At 35.5% G+C, this 17308-nt stretch overlaps 1 protein-coding gene and 1 long non-coding RNA gene across 4 annotated transcripts; one reads left to right on the forward strand and one right to left on the reverse strand.

Moving 5' to 3' along the window:
• The first annotated feature begins 3137 nt into the window (after nucleotides 1-3137).
• Nucleotides 3138-5547, forward strand: LOC133846002 (trichohyalin). Of its 3 annotated transcripts, none has more exons than XM_062280718.1 (3): nucleotides 3138-3298; nucleotides 3355-4502; nucleotides 5530-5547. In XM_062280718.1, exon 2 carries the CDS (start codon nucleotides 3365-3367, stop codon nucleotides 4493-4495), a length of 1131 nt encoding a protein of 376 aa, XP_062136702.1. In that variant the 5' UTR covers nucleotides 3138-3298; nucleotides 3355-3364; the 3' UTR covers nucleotides 4496-4502; nucleotides 5530-5547. The 3 variants fall into 3 exon arrangements, with proteins under 3 accessions (XP_062136702.1, XP_062136694.1, XP_062136687.1); XM_062280710.1 differs by lacking the exon at nucleotides 5530-5547 and adding an exon at nucleotides 4583-4704; XM_062280703.1 differs by lacking the exon at nucleotides 5530-5547 and having other exon boundaries at nucleotides 3355-4704.
• A 467-nt stretch (nucleotides 5548-6014) lies between these two features.
• LOC133846024 (uncharacterized) lies at nucleotides 6015-9492 on the reverse strand. Its single transcript, XR_009894835.1, has 3 exons — nucleotides 9208-9492; nucleotides 8527-9102; nucleotides 6015-6253 (listed from the first exon to the last, which is right to left on the reverse strand). It is a non-coding gene; the product is annotated as an uncharacterized LOC133846024 (long non-coding RNA).
• Nucleotides 9493-17308: the final 7816 nt, after the last annotated feature.

A 17308-nucleotide genomic window follows, 5' to 3' on the forward strand; every position in this document is an offset into this window, starting at 1 on the left:
GCCCACCCCGCCACACCACTGCCTGAGTTCCAATTCCCGCTCACCAGCTGTTGGTCCGCTCTACTGACCATGTCTACGATTCCAGATGCCTTTACCAGGCTGCTCCTCCTACTCTCTCATTTCCATGTGCGTCTGCTTCAAGTATCATAGTTCGCCTGCCTAATTGCTGACATAATTTTGCGCTTTAATAGTTTCTCTCACTCTCTCCCGCTCTCTCTGTAATAGCGACCTGACCTGCCCCAGTGCCTGCTCCAGTTATGTATTCCCGCTGATATTGGTTTCACATGTAAATGAAGCTCTGATTAGCGCGAGCCATGAATTTCAATTTGCGTCTAATTAATTGTTGTTTTAAATTCTTTGCGTGCCAATGGAGCTTGTTAAACATGCACCAAAACCTGTCCATTTATCTGCCTTTTTCCGGCTTCATAATTGACATTACGAGTACAATTGCAGGCGTGGCGCATACTTCGAGTGCCTAATTACAGTTGGGCTAATGATCAGATATTTCACTCGAAATGAGCAATATGTATTTAAGTAATCCGGTCAATGCAGATAATATCCGACAAGGCTGTCTATTAAATGTATATGTGGGTCGAGTTAACTAGATTGCACTGCGTATAGAATACTCCGATTTTCCTTTTAATTGGTCGCTAGTTGTAATATTAGTATTCGAATGATTTGATAGTTGTCATTAAGTTAATGTCGAATATGTACGTTTATAAAAAAGTTTAAGATTTACAATTCAAATATAATAGTTTCTTGCTTGTCTATATTTTTTCTTTTCTTAGTTTATTATCAAACATATCAAACGATCCCCAAATTTTATCATCAGCAAAGATTTGGATAAAACAACAAAACGGTTTAATTAAATTTGTTGTTAAAAAAAGTGAAAAAATATACCACAGTTGTATATGTAAAAATATGTATATTCGTATATTAAGTACACTTTGTATTTTTAGAAAATTAAGTATACACAATATTGTATAAAGTATACTTAGCTTATGTGTTATATGAAGTATACGCAGTGCTGTCAGTATTTTAAAATAAATAATCAATTCACGAAAATTTGTAAATGTATATTAGTATATTAAGTAGACTTTATATTTTTAGAAAATTAAGTATACACAATATTATATAAAGCGAAAATTTGTTAATTACAATGTAAGTGAACAAAATAAATTTAAGAACAATCTTAAATACTTTTTTATCTTCATTTAACATCAATTATTTACAACTCGCTTTAAAAAAATGTGAAGTTAGTAAAAATTTATATTTACATTTTTCAGTTTCTGTACTGTTCATATTCAATTATCAGGAATTTTCATAATTAATGTATTAACTCATGACAACAAAAATACTTTTCCCCCATTGCGATAGTAGGTTTGGTCTTGACTTAATTCCAGTTCAATCCACTTTGCTTGAGTTGAAATGCCAAATGGATACGATCTGCGGTTAAGATAGCATCTTAAACAGTTCCTTGCCGTCTAATAGTATACCGTAAAATTATGCACTAAAGCAATGCCGTCGTGCGTTCCAAACAATAATTTCGATTTCTATCAATGAAATTTCGTAATATGTCTAAAATCGAAAACAACTTTGCCTCCCCATCCATGTCCCATTCCAGTTTTTAAGCACACAGCACTAATGGAATTTCATGCTTAACATGAACCCCCCGTTCAAAATGCCAGCTTTGAGGAACATTTTTCGTGTGTTGTCGATAAAGACAAATCGTGTAGTAGACGATGGCGTCGTGCGACTTGCTTGTAAATTATAAAATAATGTTGGTTGCAATGCCAACGTGGTCTGGCTTTTGTTTTTTACTTGCAACGACACAACCGAAGAAGCAGGCTGTGAAGGGACAACGGCTGCGACTGCGACTGCAACTACAATTTTTATGCCCACACGGCTAAGTGGCACATTTTGGGCTTAGCTTTCAGACGGCGGCGGCACCGAAATGGCCGAGCCTGTGGTTAGTGCGGCGGCTCGCAAGGCGGAACTGACGAATTGTAGCGGGGAGGGATTTTGAGATGGATATCGTCAACGTCTCCGTCCCCATCTCCCGGCCAGTGCACTCGACAGTTGCACTTTCTAAAGGGGAAGGGAGGAGAACTGTCAAATAACTGACATTACCTCGTCGCAGCGTCGCGTCGCTCGCATTTCGTGACTTTCAACAATAAAAAATTTCGATTAGAATGTAAAAGCGGCAGCCGCAAACTGCAACGGCAATCAAATTCTGAGCGGGTGTGGCACAAATGCCACAGACTCATACTCAAAACTCAAACTCACACATACTAACACTAAAACCTTTGCTTTGGGTAATAGCAAAAAATGGGTAAATTGTATATTAATAGAAAATGAAATCAAGAATGTTATTTTCTATGCAGTCCCCTGAAATTGTTACGCTCCAAATTATTGAATTGAACTTGTTGGAAAAGAATTCGCTAATGGGGAAATGCAGTATATTTGAATTAAATCTAGGATAAAATAATTAAGTAAATGAAGTATTTTTTCTCAAAGTTTTGCAGCACATGAAATTAAACAAAGGATATTTTTGTTGAATCACTAAAATTATTGATGATATATAGACGTAACCAATATAATTTTTAAATTGCATAGAAATATAAAAGTTTTATGAAGCAAACTTTACCTAAGCCTTTCTTAGTTGCTTTAATTGCTAATCTGACATACTTTGCACTAGTAGTAGAGTGCAATAATAAAAAAAAATTTTAATATATTTTTAGTATTTTTTATAGTATATTGATTTGATATATTTTTAAATTAATACCCCACTGTCTTTCTCTTTTTTTTTTAAATGGGTACCGAGTATCTCACTGTCAAGCACAATCGAGGTTTGCTTAAAGATTATTGCTTATTGTTGTTCCTTAATATCGATTTTAAGACAAGTCCACATTAATATTAAGATTGCATTGGATAGTTTGAACTTTAAATATTTTTAAGAAGGAAATTGTTGAAAATACTTTCACTTTTTTAAGAGATGTTTTTCAAATGAAAATGAAATTTAAACATTTGACCCAATCATTCAATGCAGACTTAGAGAATCTTATATACGATTTTAGTTTCTTTGAACAATATGGTTTTCATTGAATTGGCTGTCAAAAATGTGGAAACTAGTTTCATTAGAAGCATTTCAGCAATTCATTCTGATTGTTGTTGAACACACTTATACACAGTTTTATTTGCTTTACAATTTCTCTCCTTTTATTCGAATTTGCTAAGCGTGCAGAATCGTCAAACGAAGACGACGTATTCTCCCCCATTTGGACTAATAGATTTGCTGGTAAGAAGACGGTTGAATTTGTGCAGCAATTAACATAAAGTGAACTCATTTGCTAGATCCATCGAAATGGCATTTGTTGGTCGCATGAGCTGCCGTGGCAAGTTTGCTGATTGTGAATTATATAAAGGAGGACGTTCCAAGATAATGAATATGCCAAGTATTGGCGAGGACGAACCGGAGCAATCACAATCGCGTACATACATAAAGTCTTATGGCATGGAGCGCCATGAATTGATCTCTATTCCAAGCACAATACGCTTTGTGGCCGGCTCCGCATCGTCCTGCGAGATCAACTCGATGGCCGACACGGAGATGTCCACACTGCGCTATACCTCGCCCAGGTCCCTGGAGTTGGAAACTGAAACGTTGTGTCAATCCCGCGTGGAGAATAGCAGCGAAAATAGCTCCATGTCGGAGAGTAATGAGTACACTGAACCTACATCAAATGTCCAGCCAAGAATGAACATCAATGAGGAAGAGATACAGAAACGACAACTAGAAAGGGGCTCCACCACTTCCATGTGCAGCTGGGAGCCAGAGGAGCCGATGTCGGTGTACGCAGAGACTCCAGACGCCGAACAGGATTCTCATAGCTGCGGCATACCCTTTCTTGAACTTGGCTCCGAAACGATATCCATTTATGGCGATCAGCAAGAGCAATTGGCACCACTCAAGGTACTGCGGCACTCGAACGAGGCGTACGACAATTGGTTGTCGGGGAAGAAGCGACAATGTCAATACAGGCAACAAGCAGCTCGAGAGCAGCGGCAACAGCAGCTAGAAAAAGATGTGAAACGTCGTCAACTCAGCGAACAAAGAGTACGGGAATGGTGCAAGAGAAAAGCGCAACAGGTGCAACAAATTGCGGCAGCCAAACAAAGCGCACACAATTACAAATCAGAGTCCAAACTGGAGGAACATACACGACTGCGTCGACAAGCGTGGGAGTTGAGAAAAATCCGTGAGGAGGAGGAACGTCGTCAGCTACAGCAGCGAATGGCATATGAGAAAGAACTGCATCAACAGGAGCGAAAAAAGCAGGCGAATCTTGCATGGCAGCAATGGATGAAGAGTGCGGCTCAACGGCCGAAACCCGTGCCACTTAATCAAGGCTTTAACACGCTACGTGGCACTGTCTCCGATATCTATATTAATCCGAATCAATGGGTGCACGTTAATGCTATGCCAAGGACCTAAATAAATAGTAAGCAATAAGTCGATAAACAACGCTGACGATTTTTTCATGAAATAACTTTCTTTGTTTACATTCTATGTTACAATTAGAATGCTCTTACTTAAACTATTTCTGGCCACTGATCGCATAAATTATTCAGCAAATTACAAAGTATATTATCAATGTAATAAGGCTTTGAATTAAACATTCTTATTACTTGTTTTATGCATAATTTGAATTTTCTTTCATTTTTCGATGGGGTTTCATTTATACATTGGCAAGATAATTTTGAATTTAATTATCGATCGAATACAAAATGTCGAAGCTATTTAAGAAATAGTTTTGTATCGCTAAAAACGCCTAAAATGGCAATCGGGACTTAGTTAATTTGACTGAAAATCTGGTATATTCTGTACTCTTTGGTATATTTTGAATGTAGAACTGAATAGGTATATTTTAGTATTTTTTTATATTTTTAAAATAAAACTAAATATGGGTAGCGGGTATCTTACAGTGGAGCCCTCTCGACTGTAGCTTATTTGTTTAATTAATCTCGAAATTGAGTGATAATATTCTGTGCGTGAGTATATGTATTATTTGTACTTTTACATATTTAAGGCCAAAGATTTCATAAATTATTCCTTAGTAATTTTAAGTATAAAATTTACATATATTTAATAAAATATTTTAATACAGATAACAAATAAACAATGAGCTCATTAATTTAAAGGTAATTAATTTTAAGTACTAAAACTCTTGATTAACTTTTTTATGCCACTATTCTATTAATAATATTATCATAGCTTTTTTCCATTTAATATAATAAATAAAATATTCTTGCTTAATCTGAATAGTTTATTAAATTGTAAATCAAATTTGAAATGTGATAAGGTTTTAAAATTAAACAGTCCTCATTAAATCATGCGTCTGTCAGAGAAATCAATTACACACACTCAAATACACGCACGCTCTCAAACAAGCCACACATTAAGGGTACGCCCCACATTCATGTAATCCCCGTAAACAAGAGTAACACTTACTATCAAAACATTTGCAGGCATCCTTTTCACAGCCTAACACCCTTCGGGCCGTTTACATTGGATGTCTGTTTGCCAGTCTTTACATTTCAACCTAGCCTGCTTTGAAGCGCCCTGCATGGCAATTCGCCTTTGATATGGCTTTTGATTCTGGACCAGAACGAGAACTAGGAGAACCAAACATTGGTTTATAAGCTACAAAATGTATGAATACAAAGCAAACTAATTGATTTCTATTACCAAAACTTGATTTATTACATGTTTAATATTAAAAGTAATCTAGAACAGTGAAATGTTTGTTGGGTACCAAGTTTATTATGTGGTTCTCTTAAAGCTGAACTGAATCCTGTGAATTTGTTCACCTGTCGACTCTCAGTAGAAACAAAACACAAACACACAACCAACACAGAGAAAAAAGAAAGGAAAAAAGCAGAAACTGTGGGAACAACTCGTCGCAAGAGCACCGGAAATATATACAAAGTTATTTAATATGAAAATGGCGTGCAGCTGAAATTTTATTTGAGCTTTGGTTAACCTGGCTGGCAGCCATCCCTAAGCTATTTATTTTTGGCTACATTTCTTGCTCCACAGAACATGGAAATTAAATGTGATTTCATATAGAAATTGACGGACTGTGCTCACAGTAGGACGGGCATATTGTAGCCTTTTAGTTTGACCATTCAGCATATCGTCTAGGGAAATTCTCATCGAATTAACGCAGAATCTTGATAACACTCTTATACACTTATTTGGGTATATTTATTTGGCATAGAGGAAGCAAATACATTTTAAATAAAATAAAATAAAATAGCATAAATATAAAAACAAATGCAGTTAAAAAAAAAATATAATAGAAATACAATAAAATACAAATACATATTTAATTTTGATGAAAACTAAAATTTCTTTTTTGGTGATAACTTATTTTTACGAAATTTTGTAAATAATTAGTTTCAATGATCAAAAAAATGGTGTTCATTAAGAATAAATTATTTAAATTAAATGTTTTCATAAATTAATTAGTTCTACGCATTTTTTCATATGTTACTCAATGATCAAGTAATTTATAAAAAACACTTTTTTAATTATTACGAAATCCTGAGCAAAGCTCTGAATGTTTTTTACAGATAGTTCTATGTAAATTCCAAGTGATCTTAAATGAACCAAGTGTATGCAACTTTTGAACAGAGGCCAATAACACAATTTGCGTAGCCGCACAATCAATTTAAATGTTAATCAAATTAAAGTATCTACGCGCTTTTTAACTGCGAAACATGGCGTATGCCACTCGCATTTCGTTGTTGTTTGTGCACTCGAGCAATTTTTTTAATAATTTAATCCACTGCAATCGAGCAGTACGGCGTGCTTGGACCGATTTATTGAAAATAAAAACAAAACATATACACAGACACAGACACCCATACACACGCGCATACGCAAAATAAACACGCAGCGGCCTAAGAGTGTGGAAAATAAGAGAAGCAAATATTTTTGCACAAACATTGATTGGCAACTCCTGGCAGGAGGAATGGTGAATGGAGGCTAAAGGAAGTGAATGGATAGCAGGACATACTATATGCATACATTTACACAGCCACTCACACACACATACATTCGCACACAAACATATATGCATAGAGCGCGAGTCAGTCATGTTTACACTGCAAAGTCGTGATGAAAAACCGACGCACACTTTCGAGTGCACAAGTACTGAAGTGAAAATCTGAAAATTCATTGAAAACCGATAGCGTGTGAAAAATAAACGAAATGCGCAATCTGAAAACAAAACATGAAGTATCAATGATTGAGCTCTGATGTTTGTAAAGATGCTCTTACTCAAAAGTGCCATCAGTCAGCAATCTCCTATGCGGCATTTACCCGGCTTATCAGTTTCTCACACTCATTCGATAAAGGTGATTTTATTGATAGTAATATAAGTTGATTTACTATATAATTTAATTGCTTAATATATTTGGATATAAATAAGTAATTTATTTGTTGACGAATTGCAGTAATAATTTTAGTTAGGTTATGATTGTGTTTCTCTAAAAATGCCTTATTAATTACTTGTATTATATTATCATATTTTTGTATTGCTATTCGTAGTTAAATTAAAGCCATGCTAACCTAAACGCACGGCAGGTGAATCGACTCAATTACTTTCATTTCTATGCCAACACTTCACGAAATATGTCATCTGTTCAAATCCTTGGCAAAAAAGTGCCAGCTATGCAATTTTGTAGTGGCAATTAGCACTGACATCAATGGAAATACAGCCTTTGCGAATCACTTACGAGGGTAGCTCATGAATTGGAAATGCAATTAATTCTTAAACGAATGGAGGGATAATAAAGTAATCAAGCCGCCCTCGCACATGTAAAGCTATTTGATTCAGCATTAATTAAAATAAATTGGCAAATATTCGGGTTGTCTAAGGTCTAAGTATAGCAAAAGTCAAGTATTGTGCCAACAACAACAACTACAACAGCAACAGCCTATAATAAAATATTTATAAAATCTATCGGAATATTCGTGAATTCTGCAAAGGATTTGCATCCGTGCGTGTGTGCAAAGGATTTGTGCAATTATTGAAGTGAAATAAAAATGTCAGTCAACAATTTCCTGTTGAACGCCTAACGAAGCCAATTTGCATCTTCTAATTAGCAAGTTATTTAATGCTTCACACTTCAGCAAATTCTCAGCACTAATAATGGAATATTTTCAACTAAAAGATACTATATTAGTAGCGCACAACGAAAACAAATTAATTATATTAGGTAGCCAAAGGCTAAAATTTAAATGCTTAATCGAAAATTTAGTCAAAATAAATTCGTTGGCCTTTTTTTCCCTTCTATAGCTTCCGGGTGTTCCGCAAATGATCGCCAATTTGAGTTAATTAATGAAATATGCTGCCAGAGCAGACCAATGTGAAATATGACAAATTTGTCAGAAATTTAGAAATTGACAAAAATTGTTTCATGCATACGCAAACAATGTAGCGCAATATTTTGACTCACGTATCTTTTAGATATTGCTGCTCTGCCATGAAACGCTATTTTGTGGTAAATAATAATTTAATTAGCCTCACATAAACACCAGCAGACACACACACATAAATGCGCAGGAACGAGACACAGCTAAAAAGAGAGAGAGAGAAAAAGAGAGGAATGGCAGCTTATGACCAGGCCAAAATTTTATGCATATCAGAAATACCAATTATGGCAACATTTTGTTGTCCTGAATTCTAGCCATGTACAATAATTTGAGTGTTAATGCATGTGTGTGTGTTTATGGCACTGTCTGGTGTGTGTATATGTGTGTGTGTGTTTGTGTCTGGTAGCATTTTCAATGGTTCTCGAGCATTAACGTTCAAAAGTCAATTAGTGGTTTTTTATAAATGTGATTAAATTAAGTGACAATGTTGTTTACTGTTTTTACGGTTTTGGAATTTTCGTTTCGATTTAATTGCCATAAAGGGGATTGCAATTTACAGTCGAGTTTTGGACAGTTTGTTTGAAAATCAATGAGTTTGCCAAACAAATTTAAATTACGCTTTCGATTGTGCAAATGAAAACATTCAAACATTTTTAGACCTACAATTTTTAAAGTAAACGATAAATATCCTAAATTCGGTAATTTAACTAATTTTATATATAAAAAAAAAAAAATGTAAAGCCAAAACTAAATTGTATAATTACTTTATATTACTTTCAAGAACATATTTTCTATGTCATCTATGTCCTTCGGGTTTACATGTCGTTCGCATTCGGTGTTATCTTTTTGATTATTCTGTACTTACAATTTCAGAAATATTGTGTTTTAGACTAGAACAATTTGCCATGCAATTCCAAGGTATTCACACATGGTTGTGGTCCCCACAAAGCAGCAAGCTTTTAAGCCTTTAAGCGAAACAAAACCATTTTCCACTTGTCACACAACACATACAGACTCATATGATGAGTGATACACATGAATACACCCACTCGCACTCACACTTACGTACCGCTGGGCCTTTCAACTGCTTCGCCTTTGCATTTCTCTTATTTTTTTTTTCGTTTCGTTTTGTTTTTTAAATCAAAAAGCGACACAACGTCAAAACAATTTGTCGTCATTTAAAAGTCGACATTTAAATAAGAAAATGCAAATATGAAGGCAACCCAGGAGCTGTGTGCTCAGGGCCACCCAGAGTCAGTCGACGACGACAGACAACAAACAACAGACGGCAGTCGACAGACAGTAGCTCTGCAGCTGCCTAAATGTATGCAATAAAATTTTTTTATGCGCGCGAAAGACGCCGCATACGTTTCGTATGCATAAAATTAAGCCGACTACAGAGACTACGGACTGACTATGAAACCAGGGACACCAACTAGAGCTACGATTGAGGCGGGGACGGGGACGGGGACAGGGAACTTTGGGGCTGGTCGAGCGTGCCGAGCGCAGCTGTAAATATAAAGTGTCAAGCAGTGAGAAGCACACAAGCATACACACATTTACATTCGTTGTGGCAAAACGTGTCTATTACAATTCAATTTGACAATAGGCGCACACAAAAGCCAAACCAACCAGCCGCACTGAGCTGCCACTCATACAGTTGCACATGGCCAGGCGAGCCCAAAAGTAGACTATAGAAATACAGAAACTGTTTTTTTTACACTTATGGCGACTATCAATATTTTTGTGAATGATTTGCTACCTCATAATGGTTTTTTGTTACTGATAAAAGATATTAATTATATTCTAAAATAAGACAAAATATAATTGATTGTATGTATCTTAGTTAAACTAACATACCTTCTCATGATATAATAGGTTCGCCCTGAATAAGCTTCTTTATAATGTGTTCTTACTATATTGTCATTACAGGTGCAATTACTCAATAAACTTAAAATAAAAACAAAACAACAAATTAAAAAGTACAAGCAAACTTTTAATATACTAAATAGTTTTTGTTGTTAAGCAAAGTTTTAATTAATTTAACTAAATAGATGTTACAAATTTGTTTTATACAGAGCAAAAAAAATTATTTAATACATTCAAGTAGCGAAATGATTTATAGCTTAAAAAACTTTAAATATTATCATTTAATACAAGTTAAAAGTAAATAAATATTGCCATATATTATATTAATACATTTTTATTGAATTTTTTTCCTTTTTACTGTCTAGGGAAGTGCATCACTGCTTCGGTGTGTCATAAGATACAATTGCGATGTGGCTGCTTTTGTTTGTTTGTATTTCGGCCATGTGTTTTTACTGCAACGGAAACGTCAAGTAAATTTTTTTCGCAACGTAGTTAGTTGATGAAAAAAATGAAGAAAACAAAAAGTGGAGGGCAAAAAGAAGTGAGAGCGGCGCAGGTGGCGGTGGCCACAACAATGGCGACACCAGGCCAGACGAACGTGGAGCATGTGGAGAACGTTGAGAACTCTACTTTGCCTAGTCCCTAGGGCGTTATTTGCACGTTTCCGGTATAAATATACAACGCCCGAGATTTGTTTATGCGAAATGAAGCGCACAAAAGACAATTCGCATAAATGTTGTTGGTAGTCATACCAGAAAACCTTTTCTATCCCCATCTCCATCCCCATCCCCATTCTTGGCAATGTAAGCAAGTGGGTCGCCAGCTCAGTGACTTGTTCCCCGGTGCGTGACTCGAGCGGAAATAAAATTTGTCAGCTTTTTGCGAGTGTCATGACTTTAAATAAGTCGCAAATATTATGAATTGTGGCACGCTTCAGGGAGTGCTCCACTGAGATTCTGATTTATATCATAATACCACACCGCCAAAAAAGAACTCACATATGCTATCATACTAATTCATTCTCTAATTGAATTTTGTGAGACACACGCAGGTCGCACAGGTAAGCGCTTTATCAATCAATCAATCAGTCTATCAATTCAGTGAACTGAAACTCTATAACTAATCACTAATAAACTTGACCAACACTGTAACCGATAAGCTACTGAACAACTTGGTCAGCACAGAAAAAACTTCTAGGGAAGAGACGAATGAAAAGGTGGCTGATGCCTTGTGTATGGCTTGGCATGACTACAAATCAAATAAATAAATCATATGTGAAAACTTTTTCACTTAGGCAATATTTTTACACAAAAACTGTTGTACTCTTCGTATTACAACCGCCATAAGTCTTAGTTGGCTAACCTGCTGTGGCACAGTGTCACAAAAGTAATTTGTAAAGATTATTCAAATTATATATGTGAAAAAAATTTAATTTTACACACAAATCATGATTATATGATGTCAATATTCGACGCGGAAGGTAAATTCTTAAACGAAGACAAAAATTATAGAATTGCCATCATGAAATTCAAGAATAATCTTTAACCAAAAATGGAAAATTCCTAAATTCGTAAATTTAGGTTGTTAAAAATTAAAACGAAAATTAGTTGTGTAATAATTAACAATTTTATAACATTCACCCTTTAGATAAAAACCATCTAGAGTTTGAACTAAGGAACAACGCCTACCAGAATATAGCCTCTGTTTTAAGAGAAAGGGAATTAAAACATAAAAGTCTTGATTTAGGAAACAAGAACAAAATTGTCGAATTTGAAGGCTTTTCGATCTAAAAGATATGTACATCACAAAACGATGACCGAAGAAAGAAATCTTGATTTAAGAACTCATCAAACTAGAAATCTTGTTTCAAGATTTTTTTATAACCGAAAAGTTCTTAATTGAAGACCTATAAATTACTTTTCAATCAAGTAAGTCATCGTCGATAATTTCCTATTTTATTATCTGCATGATACTACATATATATTAGTGTTTAACCGATTTTAAACCACTGTGCTTCAGTTTTGCAAGCTAGCTTGGCCAAAAGTTGATCCAGCTAGCCTTAGGCTGTAACTTGAAAACTTATTTTCCCACACACAAGCTCGCACCAAGAGGAGTGTATCTTTTATCCTGTTCGCCGCTTACCATGCTGAGCAAAAGTGTGGATACTCGTATCTAATATCTCCACAAGGCAACCCAAAAAGGAAAAAAACCAAATAAAATATTCAGTTGCCGATGATGATGAATGGCGTTTCGGTTAGGTTGCGTGTGTGAGGGTGTGTATGTGAGTGTGTGTGTGTGTGGCATAGTTGCTGCTGCAACATGTGAAGAAATTCACATCAATTTGTAAGAGCACAGAAAAAAAATTTTTTATTTCTCAGAGATACAGCTACATAAAGCATTTTTGTCTATTTTCAACTAAAGCGTAGTTCTCTCTCAGTTTTGGTTTAAACTGGACTTTGGCTTTAAGCAGACGAATACCCCATTTAGTAGTGAGTACCGAATGAATGCTGAGTACTGACAACTGTGTCTGAACACTGTGACCAGACTGGTCACGTATTATTATCGCTTTGCATTACCCAACACGAAGCTTGTCCAGTTGCCAGCCAGGGCTTTCATTTGATTTCGTTTCCAACTTATAGGCGTTGTGCATTTGACTCCAACGCTTTGTGCTTTGGCCACGTTGTTTGTTGCTTTCGTTTTGTTTTTGGTTTTTGTGTGCTGGGCGTTGACAGCGTCCGTCAGATTGTCAACTGGCCAGGTCGTCAGGTCGTCGGGTCGTCAATTGATGGCGTTGCTGATAACGTGAGCTGCTCGCCTGGCAGACCCACTAATTTTTTATGGTCACCGTCACGAGGTCGTCGCTATGAGTTTCGTTTCTCTTCCTTTTTTTTTCTTCTGTTTTGCCTCCTGCTTGTTGGCCAAATGTCAAATTGTTTTTAGAGCTGTTCCGACTTTAGTTTTCTTTTTCGTTTTCTTTGCATTCCGATTGTTTTTTTGCCATCCCACGTCTTTTTTTTGTTTTTTTTTTTATTGTTATCGTGTTGCGAGTTTGCTTTGTAATCTGCGTTTGTGTTTGTTTTTGTCTCTGCTCTGTAGTCTGCATTTAGGCGCGCCAGGGATTACTATTCATTTCAATGCTACTTCTACTGACTGACCCATGTATGTGTGAGTGCGTGTGTGCGTGTAACCGCAATGTGTTCAAAGCAACCAACAGGCAACTCGAAACGTGCTCATTTCGATTGTGTTCGAGGGCAAAGCCAAAGTTGAGGTGCTCAATTGACGGGCAACTCAATTAAAGGCTTGCGGTCGCTTTGAGATCACTTAAAGCTTAGATTCAGTAGTCAGATTCGACAGTGCACAATCAATAAAATTTAAAATCTACTTAAATTGGTTAATTCAATTAATTTCAAATTGTTTTTAGAGAAAGTCATCTAGCTGGCTTAAACAATAATAATATATATTTTTAAAATTCTAAGATAACATTAACGCATATAATTTATTAAATTATTATTGCACATCAACATTTTTTTTCAATTAAATATATACCCATTAATCACCGAAATAAAAACGTAAATTGTATCTATTATTCCTAATCTGTTGCACATCAATTTCATTTAAAATGACATTTTGCACTAAATTTCATTAGTGCAACTGTTCTTATGATTGTTAATGAAATTTTCACATGTAAATTAATTTGAGTGTTTTATGTAAAAAGAAGATACTCTCTTAAATTTAATTATGAACAATTTAGCTACAAATACTTCTCAGAATAGTAATTTATGCCATACAATTGCCTCACCTTTAATTTCTTAAGTTTTCTTGCTTTAAAGTGTAGTCAATAATTATAGACTGTAGGGTATACAAATGTCAATCACAAATCAAATTATAGTTGCCGCCGAATATACGCCTCATCGATTTCGAAATATAGTAACTCCATATGGCCTCTCTGTGTGCGGCATTAATTAATTTTATATTCATTAGAATATGTATAATTTATATGAAAATAATTTGCGTAACAAAATTCAAAATGCATGGAAATCATCTTAATGGTAAATCTCAAATCAATTTGCCAAAATACCGCACACGCACACACACATTTACATTCAATCGCACACACAGACACAAATATTCAAACATATGCGTAGATGGATAGATACATTTAGATATCCATACATGCGTGTGCAGGCACGTGCAATTGAGCAAAATATAATCACAGGAATTTATCTAAAATAGCCTCAGAGAGAGAGAGCGAGAATCAGGAGGTCATTGAGGCCATCTACAACGTCAACAACGACGACGAGGACGAGGACGATGTGAACGGCATTTACATAAGCTTGGTGTGCCATTTTGTATCTGTGTATCTTAAGCGAAGTGCATGCCGTTGAGATGCAACCCGCAGATACACAGGAACTGCAATTGAAGACATTTGTCATGCGAAGAGTTTTGGTTTAGTCAGACTGCAAATTCGGTATGAGGCTGGGTCGATGCATAGCTGAGGCCACGGCACAACTTTGGTTAATTATAACGGCTGCTGCTCAAGTAGGCGGAGTGATTAGAGGCGGTGGCTAGGTAAGGGAAGGGGTAGAGTAGGGGAAGCATGGCAGACAGGGCAATTGTAGCCGGCGGCTGTGCAGCAAATTGCAATTCCAAGAGACGCACCGGAAGGAAGTGTAAAATTCAAATATGACAAATGACATGAACTTAAGCGGGTGCTGCTGCTGCTACTGCCGAAAACTAACACATATACACACACACTCACCCACACACACAAAAGATTTATTGTGTGCGGTATGTGGAAATTATGAATATCTTAATATTGTGACATAATTTGCAGTGAAGAGGTCAGGGATGAGCTTGTCTCCTTCCAGCTTTAATTAATAATTTTGTAATTTATCAATTTATATTCTCGACTTGTATGCAACAACATGACTGCATACTTGCAGACGCAATAACAAATATTATGACAAAATGCACTTCAATGCTTAAGAATCTCAACGGACCCTAAGTCCGTCTGAGTGGGCACTCATTCATCATGGCCAAAGACGATATTGTTCAATCAATATTTAATGCTGATGCCTTTGAAAGCGTTGATTTTGTTGCATCATGATGCATCATCAGTTGCTGCCACCCAGTTGCTGCACACACATTCACACATGGAAGTAATTGTTGAAGCTTATGCAAACCAAGAGACTTAGCTCTAGAGCAATAAGCCTATTGTGGCTGATTCTTAGTGCTAGATCCATAAGCCTATTGTGGTAAATTAGCAGGCAAATCGAAGCTGAAAAGCTGTTTACCGCTCCATTTGAGATGTGTGGCACAAAGTTCATTTAACATAAAGATTTACTAGTGGTAAGTATGGTTAAGCAATAATGATTTAGCTATGACAGTTGCACCAACTTAATTGCAAATAAATTACACCTAATTTATTACAAAAAGAAGGGAATTAAATTAAATTAGTATACATGGAAGTTTAAAGATACCTTTTTTATTTCTATTAAATATAGTTTAACTAACTTCGGGACTATCATTTTGAAATTTCACCCATTCCACAGCGACTTTTAATTACTCTAAAATTTACCGCATTTAAGATGGTTATTATTATTATTTATTTACTTAGGTCTAGTTATAGAACAACTAAACTTTAATTTATGGCTCCAATTTATGGACTATCCATTAAATATTACCTTTCATTGTCTTGCTGGGGGAAGTACTTTGAAAAACTTTTCCTCAAACTTTGGCCATTCACACGTACTTACACACAAACTCAAACACTTACACATGTTCACTTAGAACGGAATGCAATCATGTGAAATGTAAGCCAAATCAAAATCAAACACTTGCCACACACATTCAAGCAATTCGCCCACAGTTTCCAGTTACAGATTGTTTAATTGTGTTCGAGGTTTAATCAAAATATACTATGTTCAAATATACGAGTACAACATATATTGCAGATGGGTTAGAAGCAGCATCAAATGTACACGAGGGGAGACTGAGGGAAAGTGTTCATGTGTGGCACATTAGGTTTTGATTTTACTCTCAGTTTGCACACTTTGATTTCAATTACAAAGTTGCTCGAGAGAAACAATAACATGGAATTGTTGGGCATAACCTCTATAGAAATGCCAGCTGCAAGTTTTATGCGCACCGCAAATTGCATTAGTTCTTTCGCCTTCTTTCCACTCCCCCCACAATCATGCCACACATGTAAGCCACCGCTGATTCTATAAGCAGCCGAACGATGTGCAATCGCTTGAAGAAAACCTTGAGTCAAGTTGCAAGCGCCACAAGTTGCATGTTAGCAACGCGTAAATTTTTTTGTTTATTACCTTCAGCGAGACAGACAACGGACAGACAGGCAACAGTACGAGTAAGTTTTATGTGCGGCCACCAGACAGCCACGGACAACAACAACAACAACAGCAACAACAAATGGCTTACTAAATTTTTTAATTTATTTCCCAGCTGCATTGTTCGACGGAAGCGTTTAAAATCGTAAAAGCAGCCGCTCCCCGCCCACTTTAAGGCACTTCACATGTAATTAATTGCACTTTAAATTTGTTTACAACCTGCAGATTATTGGAAAACTTAAGATAAGGTCAAATTTGTTTTTTCTAACATTTTGTATATTACAAAAAAATACAAATGAGTTTCTAAGTAATAAACTTTAAATATATTTTATTCTGTTAAAATATACAGATAGTAAAAAATATATTAAAAATCACAAAAATAATATTAACCACTTCAAGTTTGTTAACAACCTCTGCCGATTACTGCAAAAGTTCAGTCAAATTTGTTTCTAGTAAGCTTTCTTAATGTTTATTGAGACATTTAAAAAAAAATAATAATAATAAATAATTAATATACTGAAAAAATACTAAAATATACCAAATTCTAAATTTGATAAATCCATATATATCCATATTGTCAAACAGGGCAGCTAAGATCCAACTTTGCATTTAAAAATTATTTCTTAAATATCTTCAAAAATAAAAA

The sequence above is a fragment of the Drosophila sulfurigaster genome, chromosome 2L (genome assembly GCF_023558435.1).
Source record: "Drosophila sulfurigaster albostrigata strain 15112-1811.04 chromosome 2L, ASM2355843v2, whole genome shotgun sequence".
NCBI lineage: Eukaryota > Metazoa > Arthropoda > Insecta > Diptera > Drosophilidae > Drosophila > Drosophila sulfurigaster.